A 22,220-nucleotide genomic window follows, 5' to 3' on the forward strand; every position below is an offset into this window, starting at 1 on the left:
CAGCGCGAGCCGCTGTGAGCTTGTAGATCTGCTATTTTTGGCTACAGTTCTCAGAATATGGACACTGGGGTTCAAGTTGTTAAGTGTTAAAGGAGTAGTTCACCCCCAAAATGACTTTTTTTCTATTGATTACTCAGGCCATGGAGAGTAGAGTTCAATAATATTTTTTGGTTTTTGTCACATTCCTAAGACAACATTTTGATTCGAGTAAATTTACCCACATTGATTCCGGATGGTGACCCGTTTCGAAACGGGTCACCATCCGGAATCAATGGGGGTAAATTTATTGTTATCACATTTTTGTCTTAGGAATGTGACAAAAACCAAACAATATTATTGAACTCTACTCTCCATGGCCTGAGTAATCAATAGAAAAAAAGTCATTTTGGGGGTGAACTACTCCTTTAATATAAAAATAGCTAATATTTTTAATATTAGCTATTAAAAATAGCTAATTAATATAAAAATATAAAAATAGCCTTGTAACTCTGCAGACCCCCTAGGGGTCCCAACCTGGACCCCCTGTTGAAACGTCCCTTTAAACCCCCTCTCTCTCCTCCCCAACAGGAAGGAGTGGGGCCTGTCGCTGTTCCTGCCTCCCGCCGTGCTGTCCAGCATGAAGGTGAAAAACATCAAGAAGGCGCTGACGCACATCCTCCGCACCAACCAGAACCTCGTGCCTCCCGGGAAGAAAGTAAGTAATATGCACATCGTCGTGGTCGGGTGGAAACCTTATTTATCCAAAGCCTAGCTCAGTGGTGTCGGTTCAGAAAAAGCTAAGGTATGGCAACATGACTGGTGTCTTGCACGCGCGCCTTCGCACGCGTGCAAGACACCAGTCATGTTGGTAAACGTGCCACAATTAACAATAATGAATTGCACCTGTGCAGCTGACCTGCAGAACCTGGGAATATACCATTTTCTGAATAAAAGTGTGGAGAATATAATTATAATACCTTGTGAAAGTGACCATATTTTTGTTATTATTTTTAAAACGATTTAGAACAGTGAAAATAGCCGATCTACAAGCACACGTGTGCTTGTAGATCTGCTATTTTCACTAGTTTTGTGCGACAGTCTTGTATGATGAAGCAGGGCGTTACTTGACGAAAAAACTACGTACAAAATGTCAAACTTGGAGATACGAGGTTTCTGCCGGACAGTGACAACATGTTCATTGTATCTTATCTCTTTTTGCCCTTGCGAAAGAAGAAGCCGCGCACTCGGACGCCCCGGTCATAGACGCGTGTGTCCGTGTATAACGCACGGAAACACAATTTGACACATGTGCGCGCGCGCTATCTTTCTGATGCAATATATAGAAATGCTGCATACCTCAGCCCCCGTGTAGCGTTTCTCACCCTTGTCAACCCTCGAGACCCTCTTGTCATATCCAGCCTTGAATACGAATGTGAAAAACAGCGTGAAGCGGGGATGCAACGCTGGAGACCTCGGGTTAGATCGTTTAAAAAGCTTTTTGTTCAGCGGGGAGCCAAAAGATACATTTGTCGTCTCCTGGGGACCCAAACTTACAAAAATGGCTGATGAATGAATCACTCAAGACCTATTCAAAGATAGGGGTAAAAATAAAATAATAGAGTAGCCTAGCTACAAGCTCACTATAGTGCCTTTTCCACCAAAAGAACCTTGGTTCCAGAACCAGTGCCGGTTCAACTTTCTTGGAACCTTGGTTCGTTCTTGCGTTCTTTCCGGTTCCGAACCAACTTTTACAGTTCGGAACCAACTCCAGTTCTCGGTGGAAAAGCACACCTCTGGTTCATCCCATAGGTGGGAGAAAGAACCAGAACCGGTTCTTTGCCGGTGGAAAAGGCCCCTATGTGTCACAAACAACCTACAAGCTTGTAGATTGGCTAATTTTGCTATCAAGACATACCATAAAGTATACGGAATTAGTGATTAAAAGATATAAAAAATAAAATAAAATAAACATTAGTTCTATGCCAATCAGACAAATTGAAACACCTGTGTTGGTCCTCAACTACAAATGAAACCCATGCATTTCATGCCTACAGTACAAGAGGACATTTTGAGCGTCCAAGATTCGTCCACATAAAAATGTGTGGAAAATATGTTTATACTGTTTGTATGTCCAAAACATATTGACGTAAAGTAACAATAATTTATGTCCGTCCTTCCAAAACCTCGAATGTGAAACATTTCGTATGCCCAGACAGTAGCAGCTGGTTCATTAGAGAGACACACACACACACACACACACACACACACACACACACACACACACACACACACATGCTACAGCCAGGAAACGGCAAACAAATTCAGACTGATGCTCATTACGGTCTCCAAATCCTTGAACAGCCTGCTGCCTACATCAAGTATTCACTCCTATCCTGCATGGTGGAAAAAGTACCCAAATGTTTCACCATTTAGGCCTAGAATTATTGAATGCTTTAACCAGTGAAAAATAGCAGATATACAAGCTCACAGCACGGCACTGAGTGCCGTGCTGCGAGCTTGTAGATCTGCTATTTTTTAAAAAGTCATAAAAATGTGTGCAAATCTTTGAATATTATGTATTTTCAAAGCGAACGTTTGTAACTCAAATTTTGCTTCTGGGTGGTCCCTGGAACTAAATATGTTGAATGGGGGTCCGTGGCCAAATAAATATCATTTTGGGGGTCCTTCACATGAAAAGTAGTCTCTCAAGAACAGACCAACTGAGCTCCATTTAAGTGAAAAGGACCTTTTCGTTGACGATGGCTGGCCAGATTGCTGACATAGAAACATAGATTTTTTTTAAAATCTTAGAAGGATTCAAAAGACACTTATAGAATCGGGTCAAAATTCTTTCATTCATTTCAAAAATAGCAGATCTACAAGCTTGCAGCGCGGCACTCGGTGCTGCGCTGTGAGCTTGTATATCTGCTATTTTTCAATAGTTAAAGCATAAAATAAGGATACACAATGATGTGTACCCGTTCTAAATGGGTTAAGTGTACTGCAATGTAGAAATACCCCGTTAGGGTACGGCCAGTCGGCCACACCAAAATATGGTTGCCGGCTGGTAAGCGGATTCCGCTAATGCATTTCAATGGGAATGGAGCGGATTTTGGGAGAAAATTGCTAATGACAGATTTCTCAAATGATCCGCTGAAATTCATTAGCGGAATCCGCTTATCAGCTGGCAACCATACTTTGGTGGGACCGCACCCTTACAAGTAAAAGTCCAAAATTAAAAAAGCTCAATGACCATACATGAAGCTAGTTAGCATTTGTTTTTAGGTTTTTAGAAACCTTTTTTTTAACCGATTATATAGGTTTTTTTCTAGATAGATATTCATTTACATTTCTTATATTGCTGTTGATGTACTGACACTTAATCTTGTTTATTATTGTGATGTTTATTTGCTTATTGTAAGTCGCTTTGGATTAAAAGCGTCTGCTAAATGCCTAAACTGTAAACTGTAAACTGAGCTTGACTTTACTTGAGTATTTCTACTACATTAAATCTCAGAGGCAAACATTGTACCTTTAATCCACTACATTTATTTGAAAACTGTAGTTGTTAGTTACTTTTTAGATTATTACAAAACATACATTGACCACTTCACATCTGTGCCATTTGAAAAGATCCGATCTTCAAGCCCACAATGTGTTCGCGATGCGACACATTGTGAGCTTGTAGTTGTAGATCTGCCATTTTCAAAAGATTTTGTGCCTTTGTGAAATGGGATGATCTGCATAATGAGTACTTGCTACTTTTGTTACTTTGAGTGCATTTTGATACCAATACTCGACTTTTACTCAAGTAAATTTAGAATTCCATTGCGGTATTGATGACTTTTACTTGAGTAAACAATTGGAGTACTTTTTCCCCTTAACTTCTTGTCTCTGTCTGTCTGTCTGTGTGTGTGTGTGTGTGTGTGTGTGTGTGTGTGTGTGTGTGTGTGTGTGTGTGTGTGTGTGTGTGTGTGTGTGTGTGTGTGTGTGTGTGTGTGTGTGTGTGTGTGTGTGTGTGTGTGTGTGTGCGTGCGTGCGTGCGTGCGTGCGTGCGTGCGTGCGTGCGTGCGTGCGTGCGTGCGTGCGTGCGTGCGTGCGTGCGTGCGTGCGTGCGTGCGTGCGTGCGTGCGTGCGTGCGTGCGTGCGTGCGTGCGTGCGTGCGTGCGTGCGTGCGTGCGTGCGTGCGTGCGTGCGTGCGTGCGTGCGTGCGTGCGTGCGTGCGTGCGTGCGTGCGTGCGTGCGTGCGTGCGCAGCTGACTGCTCTGCAGGCCAAGGTGCACTATCTGAGGTACCTGAGCGAGCTCAGACTGTACGGAGGAAGGGAGTTCAAATCCATACTACTGGTAAGGCCATTCTGCTTTTCTAACAGGGACGTGCTGGGCCCCTGATTCAGCCCGGGAAAAAGAGTTGTAGAGGCCCTCATTGCGTGCTATAGAGAGAGATCTCTCTCTATAGCGCTGCTGCTATACTCAGAGATTTGCCATTTCAGATCATGACAAGTGACAAGCCAGTGGGCCAATTACTGTACATGAGTTATATTTCGTCGTTGTCGGGTGGAAACCTTGTATGTCCAAAACCGTTTGTTTTGTATTTATCATTTTAAAAATTATTTAAACAAGTGAAAACAGCCGATCTACAAGCACACAACGCCTCGCACCGCGAGGCGTTGTGTGCTTGTAGATCGGCTGTTTTCACTACTTTTGTGCAACGGCCTTATGATGAAGCAGGGCTTTGCTTTGTGAAAAAATTTATACATTTGAAACTTGGAGATACGAGGTTTCTGCCCGACAGTGTCGATTTACTTTGTTGCCCGCCCAGCCCCCAAAATGGAACGAAGGCCGACATTTTATTTTAATTTTTTTCCTAATGGTCGGCCTGGACTGGCCGAGAATGAACCGGCCGTTCGGGAGTTGTCTCGCTTTTCCCAATGGCCAGCACGTCCCTGTTTTCTGATGTTTGTTTTCTTTGTTTTCGTTAAAGGCTCCGCTTTCGGAGATGTTCCTTGAAATTTGTCCTAGCAGCTTGCTAGGCAAAATCAGGGAACGTTAAACAAAACCCAAACCAGATCCAAATATTGTACTTTTACTCCACTACATTTATTTGAACACTTTAGCTACTATACTTTGTAGATTTTGATTCTTATTGCAAAAAAACACTTCAACCCTATACATTTGAAAATGTGAAACAGGACATTCTGCATAACGAGTACTTTTACTTTTGGCACTTTAAGTACATCTTGAGACCGACACTTTTTTTATTTTGGACTTTATTCTTTGTATTTCTACACTGCAGTATCACACACACACTTCCCAGACAGTGGCATGTATGTATGTATTCGGAGGGTATTATGAGTCACCAGAAATAATAACGGGTGTTTTTAATGAATCTATCATGGTTAAAATGGAGTTTGAAGTTACAATGGATGTGTACAGGGAGGGCCTGATAGCATTTACATCAAATATCTAAATACTGAATGAAGCAAATTAAAATCTGTCCAGGGTGTAATATCCCTTTAAAACTTAAAATTACACTTTTATTAAACCACTTGAACTCCAGCATCCATATTCTGGGGCAGAATGTTATGCCAAAAATAGCAGATCTACAAGCTCACAACGTGTCGCAACGGCCACATAAACCCATCCATAACCCCAACCTCACACTAAACTAATGGTCAGAATAATGGGACTTCAGGATTATGAGCGGACCCTAGAGAGTTCTAGTCGTAGTCTCCTTCGTATTACTGCTATACTACACTCCATACTTCCAAGCACAGGGGATGAAGGAGATCTGGCAGCAGTATGGCACTGGTGAGAAGCAGCTGTATGCTTCCACTGCATTAAGCAGCGTCTCATCTTGGAGCACCACTAGCCAAGACAGTGATCAAGGCACATACCGGTATGCCTTGAAGACTGGAGATGACTGTGTGTGCCAGGTGTGGACAAAACATGCAGCTATGGCTTCTGACCAAGTACAATAATTTGCTAAAACCAAATCGTTGGAGAAATAAAAACATTTAAAAACATCACTATACTGTCACTGAGCAGCTCCATTTGACTGAAACCAAGTTTGAAATTAGAATTGAACACACAGAATAACAATACTAAGCAGCTGAATTAAAATGGTAGTGGATGGAGTGTCCCACCGAGTGTCCCACAAAGACACAGCAACCAATGGGTGTGAACAGGGGCGGGACAACGGGCGGGACTTGACAAAGGGTGAATTGCGAACAGGTCTGCAGGGCACATACTGGATTACTTGTAAAAGAGTATTTCTACATTGCAGCAGGCACATGCACACATAGACATCAAAGGGGGCTTGAGCCCCTGACCTTTTATCCCTCCCTAAAAAGTGCCCTCTCCAGACATGAATGCAGTTTTTACTGTGGTGAAAGAAACGCAAATGCCCTCTTTCCATGCCATAATTGCCATATGCTGAAGGCAGCATTCAAGAGAATTGCCTCATTCAAACTCTCCTGAACATGAAGACAGCATCTTATGTTGAAAGAATTGCCCTCCGTGTAGAAATCCATGCTGTACGCCACATCTCCAGTATTGACTTGATTATGCTTAGTTCAGTGTGGTATCAAGCACCTGAAAATAGCATAGACTGTAAAAAAAATATGGACGACGCGAAGCCATTGGTTTCTATGCAGCAAAAGGGACAAAAAAAATGTGTCCCTTGTCTGGGTGTCACCATCATTGTTTGAATGGTACTCCATGAATCATAAGGAATGCTATTGGCTGCCAACGGTCACGTGCAACCGCAGGGATACATGGGAGAATGTGGTCGGAGCCTCCCGAAATAAAGCATACGAAGAAGAACACAGCCGGCTAGTATCAGTTTAGTTGGCCACGCCCCCCGCAACTTTATCATCAATTTTAACATAAATGGGACCATATTTGCACAAAACGCATATCATGGTAATTGAAAGGCAGTTTTTCACTAGAGACAGGAACCATAAAGTATGTATGACGATGTTTATTAAGGTTAGAAAATCAAAGAGGAAAATGAATGGGGTCCAGTGGAGAACAAATCTTTTTGGTATCTCCCGGGGGGAAAACAGCACAACTAGCGGCCAATCATGGGATCTTTCTCTTCCGGGAAAGCTTCATGAATAATCCAGCCAACTACACCCCTGGAAAATAGCCGACATCCAAGCTCACAACGCGTCGCAGCGCGACGCGTTGTGAGCTTGGAGGTCTGCTATTTTCAATATTTCCACCAAAGCCCCTGCCTCTCTAACATTCTCTGCACGTCCCTGCATTGCAGTTTTGATACTTTTACTTAAGTAAAACCTTGTCCCACTGCTCCGTCCTCTTGCAGCAGGGGGAGAAGCAGACGGAGGTGACACTGCTGGTGGGGCCGCGCTACGGCATCAGCCACGTGATCAACGCCCGCACCAACCTGGTGGCCCTGCTGGCCGACTTCAGCCACGTCAACCGCATAGAGATCCTCACCGAGGACCACGCCAACGTCAGGCTGGAGCTGCACGTCCTGGATGTCCGGGTGAGTGGCACGCACCACGCACCAGTGGTGGGAAGTAACTATATGTACATTTACATAGTTACTGTACTTAAAGGAGCTATAGTTAACTTTTTCTTGAAAATATTTTATAAAAAAATAAGCTTCATATGTGTGTTTCTATTCAAAAAATACCACAAAAAGCGTAAAATAATGATAAAATAATCATTTTGGCCATTGTCAGACCGACACATTGTTTACATTCTTGTCTATAGACTAGGATGTAAACAAAGTGTCGGCCCTACAATGAAAAAGTTGACTATAGCTCCTTTAAGTAAAAAAAAAAAAAAAATATATATATATATATATATATATATATATATAGGGTGCAACATATCAAACCGAATATCGAAAATCGAATCGAACCGAGAAATATCGAACCGAATGACCCTGTACCGAACAATACAATACAATACCACTCCACATCCACATTCCCCTGTAACCCCCTCAAGGACCCCTAGGGGTCCGCAGAGCCCACTTAGAGAACCTCTACCCTATAGGTTGGGTACCGTATTGTTCAAAGTTAAAACGAAATAATACATAGTTATAAAATACATTTATAAATCAAGGAGATTTTTGTTTATTTTTTGCATCGAAAAAGTATCGAACCGTGACACCAAAATATCGAACCGAACCGAACCGAACCGTGAATTTTGTGTATCGTTGCACCCCAATATATATGTGTGTGTGTGTGTGTGTGTGTGTGTGTGTGTGTGTGTGTGTGTGTGTGTGTGTGTGTGTGTGTGTGTGTGTGTGTGTGTGTGTGTGTACGTTACTTTACTTTACACACACCGTCCCCCTCCATATACATTTTGTCTCCTTGCTCTTCTATTGAGACATTTAGATCATGCATGTCATGTCTTTGCCTTTTGTCTTTTGCATTTGTCTTTGCCTTCTCTCGAGATTCTCATACCCTTGTCTGTTAACCTTGGCACCACTTGCTTCAGAGCAGAGGCAAAGGTGGCAATGCTTATGAAGCCCAAGAATCTCATCACTTTGTGTCTACTGCCATCTACTGGCTAAAATGAGGGAAACAATTGCTCAAGGAGTAACTAAAGTTATATTAAAGTAGAACTTTAAGTTCTTTACTTCCCCAGGCAGGAGAATAACGTTGTTGTTCGTTCTTTCTTTCTTTCTTTCTTTCTTTCTTTCTTTCTTTCTTTCTTTCTTGCTTTCTTTCTTGCTTTCTTTCTTTCTTATAACCTCTCAAACCCCAGCATCCGTATTGAGGGGAAAGCTTTTGCAGAAAATAGCTGATCTACAAGCTCACAATGTGTTGCGTTGTAGACCCGACCGTCTATTTTCTGCGAATATATTCAATGTAGAGCGAAAAAAGAAAAAACTCTAGCATAGAACCCCGAGGGACAAGCTTATAGGGCTTACGTGGTTCATGTCTCTTCTTCCGCAGCCTATAACGCTGATCATGGAGTCCAGTGATGCCATGAACCTGGCCTGTCTCACCGCGGGCTACTATCGCCTCCTAGTGGACTCGCGCAGGTCCATCTTCAGCATGTCCAGCTGCAACAGCATCAGTGGGGATGACGCCAGTGAGTTGCCACATACTGTTCAATACATTGTGTGGGTGTGCATCAGGGCATTCACCAAATATTAGAATATTCGAATATCAAAGTCACTATTCGACGTTGTTCACCAAAGTCAAATATTCGCTTTTTTCTTTTTTTCTTTAAAAAATGTATAGTTTATAAAGCTTATAGGTAGAAGAATAAAAGTCTGCACACCGATTTATGCTCCCAATGATAAAAGTTTACTTGTGGTAACGTTTCTAGCCTAACGGCTCTTCATCAGACCAGTTTATAAAGCTTGGCTAGATTGGAAGTCATAAGAATGAGTTGTCAATGGTTCTCAAAACCTTTTAGCCTGTGACACCCAAAATAAACATATTTGAACTGGGGACCCCCACCCTGACAAGCACTTGGAATTGTAGGTATTACATTTAATGTGACTCGGTTCCGCAGATAAATATTGTGAAAATAGCAGATCTACATGCTCACAACGCCTCGCAAAATGTTCGCCTCTTGCTTACTTAATATTTGACAGTTTGGCCAGTCCTGTCCAATATTCGACTATTCGAATACTTTGAGGTCGAATAATTCGAATACTGAAAATCACTATTCGTGAATGCCCTAGTGTGCATGCACGTGTGCGTGTGCGTGTGCCTGGCATGCATATGGGTGTATGGCTGCACGTGTGTGTAAGACAGTATTCATGCAGAACAATATTGATGGAAAAGGTCCTATATGTAACTCATCACTGAAATATTTAAGCAATAGCACAATGTTGTTTAGCTATAAGTAAAATGTCCTGTTTAGCTTAGTTTTGCACTGTACAATCAATAACCATACTAAGTAATTTATCGTCTCTGTCGGATGGAAACCTCCTATGTCCAAACTGTTACTTCAGGATTCAAATTCAGTTGCATCAAAAGTACTTTAGTGTGACGCTGTAGTACGATGGGCATTAATTTATATATAAAAAGAAAAAAAAAAAAGTTAGAATATGGAGATAAGAGGTTTCTGCCCAGCAGCTCCACACAACATAAACAACTCTTAAAGGACAACTTTGTTTGTTTTTTTACAACAAGGGTTCATATTTTAGATTGTAATTAGAGAAAAGAAAAGATGAGTGTTAAAATGTTTTCATCTACTGCTTTCTATCGTTTTAGTGATTTTAGTGATTTGATTTCAGTGCTTGGGGGCATGAGTACAAGTGGAATTATGTCTTTTTAGACACAATAAGCCGATTTCTTTATTACTATTTAGATTCACATACTAGCCCCCATCTGCCACCCATGAAAGATTGCGGTGATTGAGAATGGGCTTATTGTGTCTAAAAATAATTTTTTAGCCACTTAAATTGAAATCATTGAAATCGCTAAAATGATAGAAAGCAGTAACATTTTAACACTGACCTTTACTTTTCTCAATTACAATCTAAAATATGAACCCTTGTTTCAAAGACTAAGTTGTCCTCCTAAGATTCCCATATAGCTTAGTGGTTCTCAAAGTGGATTCCAGGGATTCTGTGGGTTCCTTTAGAGGGGTCTAATATTGACCCTATGGAGAATAGTTCCATTTGTACACTGTCAAAGTTAAGGGGAGACCTTGAAATGTGAAAGTTTGAGAAACAACAAGCTGATGTAGCCTTGTTGTCCTGCTCCATTCAGTCCAGTGGCCATATAGCTCGTCTCCGGGCTTCTGCGAGGAGACGTCCCCCAGCCAGGCAGACCCCTCCTACCCCAGGGACCGCCCCGACGACAACAGCCAAAGGGAGAACTGCGTCTCCCCGTCGTACCACCGCCCCGATTCCCAGGATCCCGACGCCGGAGACCCGGCGGACAAGAGGAGCCCCCTGCCCCCTCCCGTCCCCCCTGCCACCAGACACAAGCCGCAGGATTCGCCCCGGAGTGCCAAAGTGTCGTTCATCTTCGTCGGGGGCGGCGGGGGGGACGCGCCCCTGAACTCCGCCGCCGGGGGACACCCCAAGAGCCTGGCCTACGAGGGGCTGCTGGAGAGCCCGGACGCGGCCGAGGGGCGGAGGCCGGGCTACTTCCACAGCGGCGGCAGCAACGGCCGGCCGCACGTCTACAGCAACATAGGCGGGGTGGAGGGCGGCGAAGAGCCACTGCTCAGGTAGGGTTTTCACAATCATGACATTTAGATTAGACACTTTAAAGGTTGTTGCACACTGCTGCGTTTTTTCGGACGAATATACAGTAGGAGTGAATTTCGGAGCACGTAAATAAAGAAATCAACCTCAAGTTATGTCAATCCTGACCAGCTTAAGACCCGAAAAATAACTTAAAATGTCTTCTAAATCCTAATAGATGGTTTTCTAAAAAAAAAAAAAAAAACGTATGTTTCTTTATTTTGGTGCTCAAAGTTTTTATTGTCAAGGACCCCTAGAATTATATGTATTAGGTGGCCGACCCCATCTCGAAATATGTATCCAGGACCCCACAGAAGCAAATATTTGAGTTACAAATATTCGCTTAAAAAAAAGAGAGTTAAGAGAGCATGGACAGGCCTTTAAGCGGTCCTACCCGTCCCCAGGGACCTGTGCTACGCCGACATGACGGACGAGGCCGAGGACGACGAGGACGCCTCGTGCGAGGAGGACTCCACCGGAGGGGCGGGGACGCCGGTGGGGGACGAGGCGGCGACGCCGAGAGGAGGAGGACCGCGAGAGGGGAACGGGAACGTCGCCGGCGCCTTCCTGGCGCTCTCGGGCTCCACGGACGACATCATCGACCTGACGGCGCTGCCGCCGCCCGAGGGCGACTCCCCTGCCGGCGGCGCGGTGGACGAGGACGAGGAGGACGCTCTGCTGCAGAGCCTCAACCTGGCCATCGCCGCACCGCCACAGGGCTTCAGGCAAGGATGCACCTTTATATTCTATAAAGCAGGGGTCTTTTTCAGGCTAAGGACCCCTTAGTTGAGAGAGAGATGAAGCAGGGACCCCCACAACCTTTTCATAGATTCCTTAGTTTCATTGTTTGACAGCCCAATCATCAGTGTATTTTGGATTCACGTCAATTTGTGTTTTCAGATATTTAACCACTTGAACCGGCAATACTTAATGAACTTGACCTTTCGCTCTGTAATTAGTTGTCTCTTTTTCCCCTCTACACCAAACCTCTTTGCCAAAAATAGCTGATTTACGCGAGGCGTTGTGAGCTTGTAGATCTGCTATTTGTGTCTACAAGTTTCTACCACACAAAGATTTGGAGGACCCCCTATAGTAACTCTGAGGACCCCTGTTGAAGACTCTTGCTATAAAGAACTCTTATATATATTCCAGAACTCTGATGTGTATAATGAATTTTGAGCTGTATGAATCTGCATTATGACTGCACTTGGGGTATAAGTTGATCTGAAGTTTGGAACATCTACACAGACATGGGAAGTTGTCTTTCCTGCGGACACCATAAAATGTGACACTTCCGGGGACTGCAGCGCTGATGAAGGCCGAAACTTTTTGAAAATGAAACTTGTTTTTGTTATTTTTACTTCAGTCAAGTTAACTATAACAACCGTGACTTCACAGGGACAGCTCGGACGAGGACTCGGCGGCGGCGGCCCCTGACGCCAGGCCGCTCGGCGCCCGGGGCGACGGCGGCGACGACGACATCCCCGTGTCGCTGATCGACGCCGTACCGACGGGCGAGGAGGACGGAGATGAGGTGGAGGAGGGGAGGAGCGGGGGGGCAGGAGGAGGAGGTAAGGGTGGGCGATATGGTGATAAATATCTCATATATATCGTGATACAACGAGGGAGCCTTATAAAAAAATCCTTTTGAATTGTTAATACAGAGATTCATTGCAGAATTCATTTAAACCTGCATTTTGGTCTAAATCAGTAGTTCTCAAACTTTACAGTGTCAAGGTCTCTCCTTAACTCTGACAGTATACAAATGAAGGTCCATTTGGTTTCATTTGTATACTGTCAGAGTTATATACTTGTATGGGTCAATTTAGAATTTAGACCTCCCAAAAGGAACCCAGAGAGTCCCTGGACCCCACTTTGAGGACCACTGGTCTAAATGGTCTGTATCTCCTTTTTCTTTTAGTTTTTGTTACCTTGTAGGTGGTTGTTGTACTGTTAAGTAACTTGAAAAATAACCATTCACTAGCTAACCAATTTAGAATGTAGACCTCCCAAAACCAGACAGTCCCTGGACCCCACTTTGAGGACCACTGGTAGGTGGTTGACTGTTGTACTGTTAAAGGGGAAGACCACCCATTTTCAATATTGAACTGTGTCATTAATATATTAGAGGAGTTGTGTGGAAATAGAAAAAAAAAGTCCCCCCCCCCCCCTTCTGTGTTTCCTAGAACTGGAGGATTGATTTTGGGGTTTGTAATGTAAAGTACATTTTGATGACATCACACATTGTACTTTACAATACAAACCCCAAAATCAATCCTCCAGTTCTAGGCAACACAAGAAGAGGGGGAACTTTTTTTTCTATTTCCAGACAACTCCTCTAAGGTATATTAATGACATATTTCAATATTGAAAATGGGTGGTCTTCCCCTTTAAGTAGCTTGAAAAAGAACCATGAAAAAGAATCGTAATCATATTGTGTATCGTGACACCGCTTGGAAAAATATCATGATATTGTATTTTCCCATATCGCCCCAGGAGGAGGAGGAGCAGAGGGAGGGGGAGCAGCAGACAGGAGGCTGGACAACGCGGTGGTCAACACGCTTCACGCCCTGGAGGCTCTGTCCGTCTCCGAACAGAGGCCCCCGCCGCCGCGACCGCACCCGCACCCGCAGTCGCACCCGCAGTCGCACCACGCCAGCAGTGCAGGTCTGTCTCGCTCCCGACGCATGTGCTGTAAAGTAACTAAGTACCAGGGTTCCCACGGTCATGAAATTCCTGGAAATATTTTGAAATTTGAAAAATATTTTTCCAGTACTGGAAAAGTTTTGGAATTGATCAAGGGTCCTGGAAGGTCCTGCTATGCAATGTCTTTGGTTATTGGTTTTGTTAATACCTCTGAAATGACAAATTAAACATGGCCAAATTGTCAAATATTAGAGGCAGAAATTGTTAAAATAGCGTTGCGAGGCGTTGTGAGCATGTAGATCTGCTATTTTCACAATAGAAACTTGCCGGGTCCCCAGTTAAAATATGATTATTTCGGGGGTCACAGCCTGAAAAGGTTGAGAACCACTGGCATATACACTACCTGTCTTTGGGCATTGTGCATAGGGGTAAGCGACTTGTTATTGAGCTGAATTATTGTTATATGGGGCTTTTAAGCCGTGACATCATTTTGTAGGCAGAGGAGAACTCTGCCTCCAGAGCATTTTCTGTCCCTCGCTATTTCAACAGATCCGAGACAAAAATAACAACTAAAGTATAATTCTAACACTTTCCTTTCAACAACAAAGAGAAGAAAAATGTGTAAATAGTAAAAATAGTAAAAAGATTCACGGAAACTGGGGGCAGAAATTCTCCTCTGCCTACAAAATGATGTCATACTTAACAGCCCCATAGTCCTGAAAATTGGGTTAAATATTCTGGAAAAGTTTTGGAAAAGGTTTGGAAATTAATTGGTAAAAATGTGTGGGAACCAGGCCTGGAATTTGGTCATTTTAGTGACCTGCCCTGGTGGGAACCCTGAAGTACATTTACTTACAATTTAGGCATTTAGCATGCACTTTTAATCCAAAGCGACTTGCAACATCAATATAATAAGCAATACAACAAATGCATAGGAATATCAACCTAGAAAAACAATAACATAGGTAGATCACGCACCTAAGCAGTAAAAATACTTAAGCACTGTACTTAACTACACTTTTGAATTATCTGTACTTTACTTGAGCATTTCTAATTTCCAATACTTTTACTTCTACTCCACCACATCTTGGACCCAAATATTGTACTTTTACTCCATTACATTTAGTTACTTGTTACTTTGTAGATCTGGATAATTATTACAAAACCTAAAATAACAACTTCCGACCTACAGTACAGTATAGATTTCGGCCATTTCAAAATAGCCGATCAACAAGCTCACTGCTATTTTCAAAAGATTTGTAATTTTGTAGGCTATACATTTAACTTAAAATGGGACATTCTGTATTATGGGTACTTTTACTTTTGGTACTTTTGTACATTTTTAATTTCGGAATTTTACTTGTAACAGAGTATTTCCACATTGCAGTATTGATACCAGGCCTGGAATTTCATCTTTTTAGGGGCAAGGCCACTTGGCCTTTGAGGTTGTAAACCTTTTGAGGGCACAAAGGCCAAATGACATGCAGGAATGGAAGGCCATACAATAAAACAATATTTTAGTCCATTGAAATAATTAATTGAATTTAAGGGTGCTGTGAAATAAATAAATGGGCATTTACAATCTGATGCTCTGCCCTGCACAAATCAAAAGACACTGGATTTGTTTTAAAATGGGGACTCAACAAGACTGGTGTCTACATTACAAGAAAGACACTGCTGTCTACATATTGACAAGACAGAGACAGAGGAGAAAGTAGTACAGTCAGCTGGGGCATTAAGGCCACTGTGGCCTCTGGACATGCCATTTTTTGGAGGGGCAAAAGGCCAAACTGAGGGGCAACGACGGCCATGGCCTTCATGGCCTCCCTGAAATTCCTGCCCTGATTGATACCTTTATTTTAAATAAAAAATGCAACAACTTTTTCCACCACTGCTCTGACACGCAATGTCACGTTGACAAAAACACAATTAAACCATTAATCGCAATTATTTGAGACAATTAAACCATTAATCGCAATTATTTGAGACAACTAATCATCATGTAAAATGTCATAATCATGACAGCCCTATCAACAACGCTGACATTTATTTCCCTCTCTCTTCTCGCTTTTCCCACAGGCGTGTCGATATCTCGAGGCTTCAGCCCTGAGTCCTCCTCGGACTCGGGCAACGAGACCAACTCCTCGGAGATGACGGAGATCTCAGAGCAGCTGGCCGCCGCTCACAAGCTCGGCGAGGGCCACCTGCGCCTCCTGGTGGCCACGAGGGACGGCTACCAGCCGCTGCTGGAGGAGAAGACGGAGTTCCCCGTGTCGCCCGGCTCGGGAGCAGCAGCAGGGGGCGGTGCCGTGCAGAAGAGGCCGCGGAGTCCCTCCTCGCGCCACCTCCAGCCGCCGGCGGTGCCCCCGAGAACCACTCCCCTGCTGGAGTGCGCCGGCGGCGCACGCTCGGAGAGCCAGGGGCCGCCCGCAAGGACTTCCACGTCTGTCACCGTGCAGCAGCTGCGCCCCAACTCGACCACGCCGGGAGGCAAGCACCACCGGAAGTCATCCGACCACGACGGGAAGTACAACACCTTCAGCACGAGGGGAGGCCACCGCGAGAGCGGGAGCGACGGCCGCCTCCTCGATGCGGAGCAGCAGCGCGTGTCGTTCGCGGAAAGGAGCCAGCGGTGGTGCGCGCCGTCGGCGAATTCCATCGCTGAGGGTCTCGGGCTGAACAGCCTCCCCAGGGGTCGCATCCGTATACCTCGCGCGTCGTCCTGCACCTCGGACCACCTTTCGGAGGTCGGCGAGTCGGGGGACGTCGCGGAGGACGGCGGGGCGCCGCCGCCCGTGGTCGTGCAGGACGAGCACCTGTCGGCGGTGTCCCTTCTCTCCCCGGCCAAGGAAGCCCGTTCGGAGGGGTCGCCGGACGCGCAGCAAAGCGACCGCCCGCCCGCGTCGAGACAGCAGAGCGTGTCGCGGCTGTGCGAGTACCACCTCGCCAAGAGGATCTCCAACTTGGAGGCCCACGGCTCGCTGCAGAGCTCCCTGTGCTCGTCGATGGACGGCGGCGGTGGCAGCGTGAACGGCGGGTCGCCGCTCTGCTCCGCCACGCTCGACTCCAAGCTCCGCCGCGCCCCGCCGCGGCACCCGCTGGCCGGCTCCTCCTCCTCGCTGCTGCGAGTGCACGCCTGCGACGGAGGCACGCATGACGGCTCGGGCCAAAGCGCTCACGGCAAAGACCTCCACCCGCACGCCGACCCGGCGCTCCTGCGGAAGATGCTGCCCAACATTCACGCACCGGCGGCCGCGGGGGCCGAGGCGAGCCGGCCCTCGCCCGCCACACACGCGCCGTCCGCGCACCGAGAAGCTGCAGGTCAGTGGTGTAATGTAACTGAGCACATCTACTCAAGCATTGACTTAAATGTTTTAGGTATGTTTTACTAGCCTGGTTTCCAGCCTGTTCCCTTCCTTTCCACATTTTGTATTGTCTCTACGCATCACAGTCTGGAAAGGAGCCTATCTTCAAGGGGAGGTGGGACATAGAACTCGGTGGAGTCCAACCGCGGCTTCCGATTGGTCTGTAGTGTGTAATACACCAGTCTGTATTGGCTAGTTGATGACGTAGCTACCTTAACCCTACTCTGATTCTTTGGAACAACATCCAATCAGCAACGACGATGCCTACGTCACAACTTCTCCCTGAAATACGAGAATAGTGATTCCCCCCCAGACTGTAGTGCGGAGAGAGAAAATAAATCGCCGAACGGAGCACAAACAGGCTAATGTTTTACTTTTACTGTAGTATTTCCAATTTTCAGTACTTACTTACTTCTACTCCACTACATCTCAGACGCAAATATTAAACTTTTACTCCACCACAATTATTTGAAAACTTTAATAACTAGTTACTTTGTAGATTTTGGTTATTATTACAAAACGTACATTAAACACTTCAGCCCTATATACATTTTTGGCTATTTGAAAATAGCCGATCTACAAGCTCACAATGTGTCGCAACGTGACACATTGTGAGCTTGTAGATCTGCTATTTTCAAAAGATGTTATACACTTGAAAACTTGAAATTGGACATTCTGCATAATAAGTAGGCCTACTCTCTACTTTTGGTACATTTGATACCAACACTTTTTACTTTTACTCATGTAAATTTCTAATCACAGACATTGACTTGTAACAGAGCATTTCTACATTGCAGTATTGATACTTAATTACTTTTACTTAAAGACATTGGGCTGTGATCCCCCCCTACATCATAATAGTCAGTATTATGATTATACTTTGCACAAATGTTCACGGTTTAAAAGAAATAGCAGATCTACAAGCTCGGTGCCGGGCTGCGAGCTTGTATATCTGCTATTTTTTAATAGTTAAAGCAAAGGAATAATGGCTAAAGTGGTTCAAATCTAAAGTGACACAGATTTGCGTTCAGGCCTAATAGAACGGGTACACATTATTGTGTATCATTATTTTATGCTTTAACTATTGAAAAATAGCAGATCTACAAGCTCACAGCGCGCTGCGAGCTTGTAGATCTGCTATTTTTGAAAAATCGTGAAAATTAGAATTTTGACCCGGTTCTATAAGTGTCTTTTGAATCCGTCTAAGGTTTTTTGAAAAAACTGTGTTTCTATTTCAGCAATCTGGCCAGCCATTGTCAAAGAAAAGGTCCTTTTCACTTAACTGGAGCTCAGTTAGTCTGTTCTTGAGAGACTACCATGTCAGCGGTTCTCAAACATTTTCATGTGAAGGACCCCCAAAATGATATTTATTTGGCCACGGACCCGCATCTCAAAATTTCCAGGGACCCCCCAGAAGCAAAATTTGAGTTACAAACGTTCGCTTTGAAAATACATATATTCAAAGATTTGCACACATTCTTACGAACTTTTCAAAAATAGCAGATCTACAAGCTCGCAGCTCGCTGTGAGCTTGTATATCTGATATTTTTCACTGGTTAAAGCATTCAATAATTCTAGGCCTAAATGGGTTAAGTAAAACATTTGAGTGCTTTTTCCACTCACTGCTGCAGGTGCCGCCAGCAGAAAGCAGCACGGCGAGCCCCACGCCAAGCAACCGGTTTGCGGTCTGAGGGAGCTGAACCAGAAGGAGGGCGAGGCGTACCGGCAGCTCGTCAACTACCTGACGGTCAGCAGGATGCACCAAGGGAAAGGCCGGGGCGGGGCGGCCAAAAAGGACGGCCGATGCTACGTCACCAGCAACGCCCAGCTGGCGGAGATGGTGAAGAACAGGGGGAACACCGTCGCCCGTTGCACCTGCACGCCGTCTTCTGCGCCGCCGTCCCATTTCCTCGGCCCCGGTCCGATCGGCGGCACCGCGGCCGCCCCGCAGGCGGCGGTGAACAGAGGCCAACATCCGTACCACTCGGCCACCCTCCCCGCCAAGCTCAGGAGGAGTCACGACTCGCACGTTCCGCGGCCCGCCGAAGCTCCGGAGGCGTGGGCGGCCGGCATCGAGCGGAGGAGCTCCTTCTCCGGTCTGGAGGGCGATCTTGAGCGCGGCGCCGCCGCGGGCCCCGAGCGGTTCCTGTCGCTGCGCAAGAGGGAGGGCGGCGGCGGCGGCAACCAGGAAGTGGGTTTCGCTCCCGGCAGGAACCGCGGGGACGGCGGCCCCGCCGAACGCCCGCCGCCGAGGTCCAGGAGCCAGCCGAGTGGCTGCTCGGAGGACTGGATGAAGTCGAACCCGAGGACAAAGCAGTCTCACCCGCTACCTAACGATTTGTGCTTCGCCGCTGCCCCCAATTTGACTGTCCCGCGGACAGAGCTGTGCCCCGTTTCGCTAGGATGTGGAGCTCAACCCTCCGCTTTCAGCCGCCAGGCGTCCACTGCGTCAGTATCTTCGTCTTGCATCACGTCACCCACCCGAAACCTCCACGTTCCCGCTCCGCCACCACCTCCCTCGCCGCCTTGTTCCTTGGCCGTGCCGATGCAAGCCAACGTCGGCTGTGGCAAAGCGAGCACCTTGCCCAAGCAGGATTCCATCCAGTACCACTGGAGGAACCAGAACCACGTCGCTCAGACGCTCGCCCCGGCCCCGCAGCAGCAAACAGGCCCCCACAACAACAGTCTCCAGCGGGGCCGGGAGCTCAGGCGCAGCTGCAGCAACGTGATCGCGGGTTCCGGCAGCGCCGAGGCGCTGTTTGACAAACCCTGCCGGAGCCGGAGCCAGCAGCCCTTGCTGGCGTCCCCGCACCAACACGGAGAGACCAAAGTCCAGCGGAGGACGGCGAGGAAGAGGCTCTCCAAGAGCTACTCCCAGGGCTCGGTCTCCTCCCAGACCACCTGCTGGTCCACCGGCAGAAGGGCGTCCGTGGCGTTCCCTTTGCAGAAAGACGGCAAGCACGTGAAGGGCTCCCAGAAGCTGGACACCAGCCCTTGGCGCTGCAACGGGCCGTTCAGCTACTGCTTCTTCAAGAGGAAGAGCGAGGGGGAGGAGGACGAAATCGAATGGGAGAGGTCCGGGAGCAACCGCGGCGGGAACGGCTTCAACCTCCCAGGCGGAGTGACGCCGATGGTTCCGTTCTGTGGCGGCGCACCGTTGGACACGAGCGCCGGCGGCGGCGGCGACCCGCTCTGCGGCGACGCCCTGAACAACATGAGCTTCGCCGACCGGCTGGCGCGCGTCAACGCGCTCAAGGACCGCATGTACGCGTTCCCCGCCGGCTTCGCCGAGGTCCGCCGCGACGCCAGCGAGCTCATCGCGCTGGTGCGCTCGAGCGTGGGCCGGGGGGCGGGGGACCGCGCCAGCGGCATGACGCCCCAGATGCCCCCCGTCCAGGACCTGCCGCACTACAAGCAGCTGCTCTCGGTCGAGTCGAAGGAGCTGGGCAGGGCCTGCCGGAGGACGGCGCAGGCCCACGGCAGTCCCGAGGAGATGCTGATGGCCGTCACCTGCAGCTTCCAGGTGCTGTGCTGCCTCTGCGAGGCGTGCATGTGTCTGGTCAGGGGCCTCGGGGCCGCCGCCGCTCACCAGCAGCGGGAGGTGGTGGCCAAGGTGGACGAGGTCGTCATGAACTACATCTGCCTGCTCCGGGCGGCGGAGGCGGCGACCGTCGGGGCGCCGGGGGAGCACAGCGTCAAGGCCCTCGTCCGCCACTCGAGCACCATGTCGGCCATCGCTAACGCTCTCACGCGCTCCCTTAAAACGCTGCTCAGCAAGTAATAAGCTAATCCCTTAAGACCACTTAAACCCCTATTATGGTTGACCGGAGTCCCACCCTCAGGGCTCTATGCTAGTGTCTTTTCTGTTTTCCGTTATTGTGCGGGGAAGTGTTCCCTAAAAAGAGCCGATCTACCAGGTTGTCAGTGAGCTTGTCGATCGGCTATTTTCGGCGAAAGCTTTCCCCACAATACGGATGCTAGGGGTTTAAGTGGTTAAGCCTGATTTATGATTGGTCTCGCATTAGTGTCGCGCACCGGAATTGGCCCGATCTACAAGCTCATGGCGCATATCAAGCGCAGTGCTTTGTGAGCTTTTAGATTGACTATTTTCGGTGCGCGATATACAGACACGCAAAGTATAAATCAGGGCCAGCCATTATGCTTTCTGGTGTATCTTATGCAGGCAGGCAAAATAAATCACAAATCAAATCTTTGATTACTGGTGTTCTATTTTACAGTAGATTCTGACTTATAAGCATCAGATTTGTCTTATCCAAGGACTCTTTCGATATCAAAGTAAACAAAATGGCATACTTGCTGTGGTCGGACTCTTCAAACATGCAAATCATTAAGAAGTTATGCTCCAAACGCTCAGGCTTCTGAGTAAATAGTTGAAAGGCAATCTTAACTGACGGTTCTTGCTGTTTCTGATGCAGATGATGTAATTTGCAAAGCCATACTGTTAACCTACCTTTGTAATATATACCCTAGATAGATAGCCCTTTTGACCTGTGCATAACATAGCTTATTTAATGTGTAAAATGTACATAACTATAATACAATATGAATCTATTGTTTGCTGTAGAAAGAGAAAGAGAAGAGTATTATACGATATGACTTAATTTATTATAGGACATGCAGTGTGTGTGTGTGTGTGTGTGTGTGTGTGTGTGTGCGCGTGTGTGTGTGTGTGTGTGTGTGTGTGTGTGTGTGTGTGTGCGTGCGTGCGTGCGTGCGTGCGTGCGTGCGCGTGTGTGTGCGTGTGTGCGTGCGTGCGTGTATACAGTATATATATGGACAGGGTTGTACTGGAGTCTGTTTCAGTGATGAGAAAAGACAACAAAAGAAAATCACAAAATGTGTTCCCTTGTCAATCCAAGTTTTTTTTCTTTATTATAAGCTAAATTGTATCTCAGTATTACTGTTTTGGATTCGAAGCGACCTCATATCCTATTGTATTACAACGCCGTTTGTGGTAGAAAGAGGGGAACACAGGGACACTTAATATTGCACTGGAACTAGTAGCGCTTAACACTGTCA

The 22,220-nt window shown here is 46.6% G+C and overlaps 2 protein-coding genes across 2 annotated transcripts in view; both read left to right on the forward strand.

Annotated features, from left to right (window-relative positions):
- The window catches only part of LOC308279971 (MSL complex subunit 3-like), a 241,102-nt gene extending 240,909 nt beyond the window's left edge, over positions 1-193 (forward strand). The window contains exon 15 of the transcript XR_013961706.1: positions 85-193. The gene's annotated coding sequence lies outside the window, so the exon portion shown is untranslated. The remainder of the gene's footprint in view (positions 1-84) is intronic.
- Positions 1-20,961, forward strand: part of LOC308280201 (FERM and PDZ domain-containing protein 4-like) — a gene marked incomplete at both ends in the record, with an annotated part of 153,584 nt that extends 132,623 nt beyond the window's left edge. The window contains 10 exons of the mRNA XM_080720464.1: positions 568-694; positions 4,236-4,325; positions 7,306-7,488; positions 8,912-9,050; positions 10,688-11,153; positions 11,574-11,894; positions 12,568-12,740; positions 13,666-13,836; positions 15,895-17,136; positions 18,812-20,961. Of these exons, the coding sequence (XP_080576590.1) occupies positions 568-694; positions 4,236-4,325; positions 7,306-7,488; positions 8,912-9,050; positions 10,688-11,153; positions 11,574-11,894; positions 12,568-12,740; positions 13,666-13,836; positions 15,895-17,136; positions 18,812-20,961 (5,062 nt within the window). The remainder of the gene's footprint in view (positions 1-567; positions 695-4,235; positions 4,326-7,305; positions 7,489-8,911; positions 9,051-10,687; positions 11,154-11,573; positions 11,895-12,567; positions 12,741-13,665; positions 13,837-15,894; positions 17,137-18,811) is intronic.
- Positions 20,962-22,220: the final 1,259 nt, after the last annotated feature.

This window comes from Nannobrachium achirus (genome assembly GCF_963921795.1).
Source record: "Nannobrachium achirus genome assembly, chromosome: 24".
NCBI classification, from domain to species: domain Eukaryota; kingdom Metazoa; phylum Chordata; class Actinopteri; order Myctophiformes; family Myctophidae; genus Nannobrachium; species Nannobrachium achirus.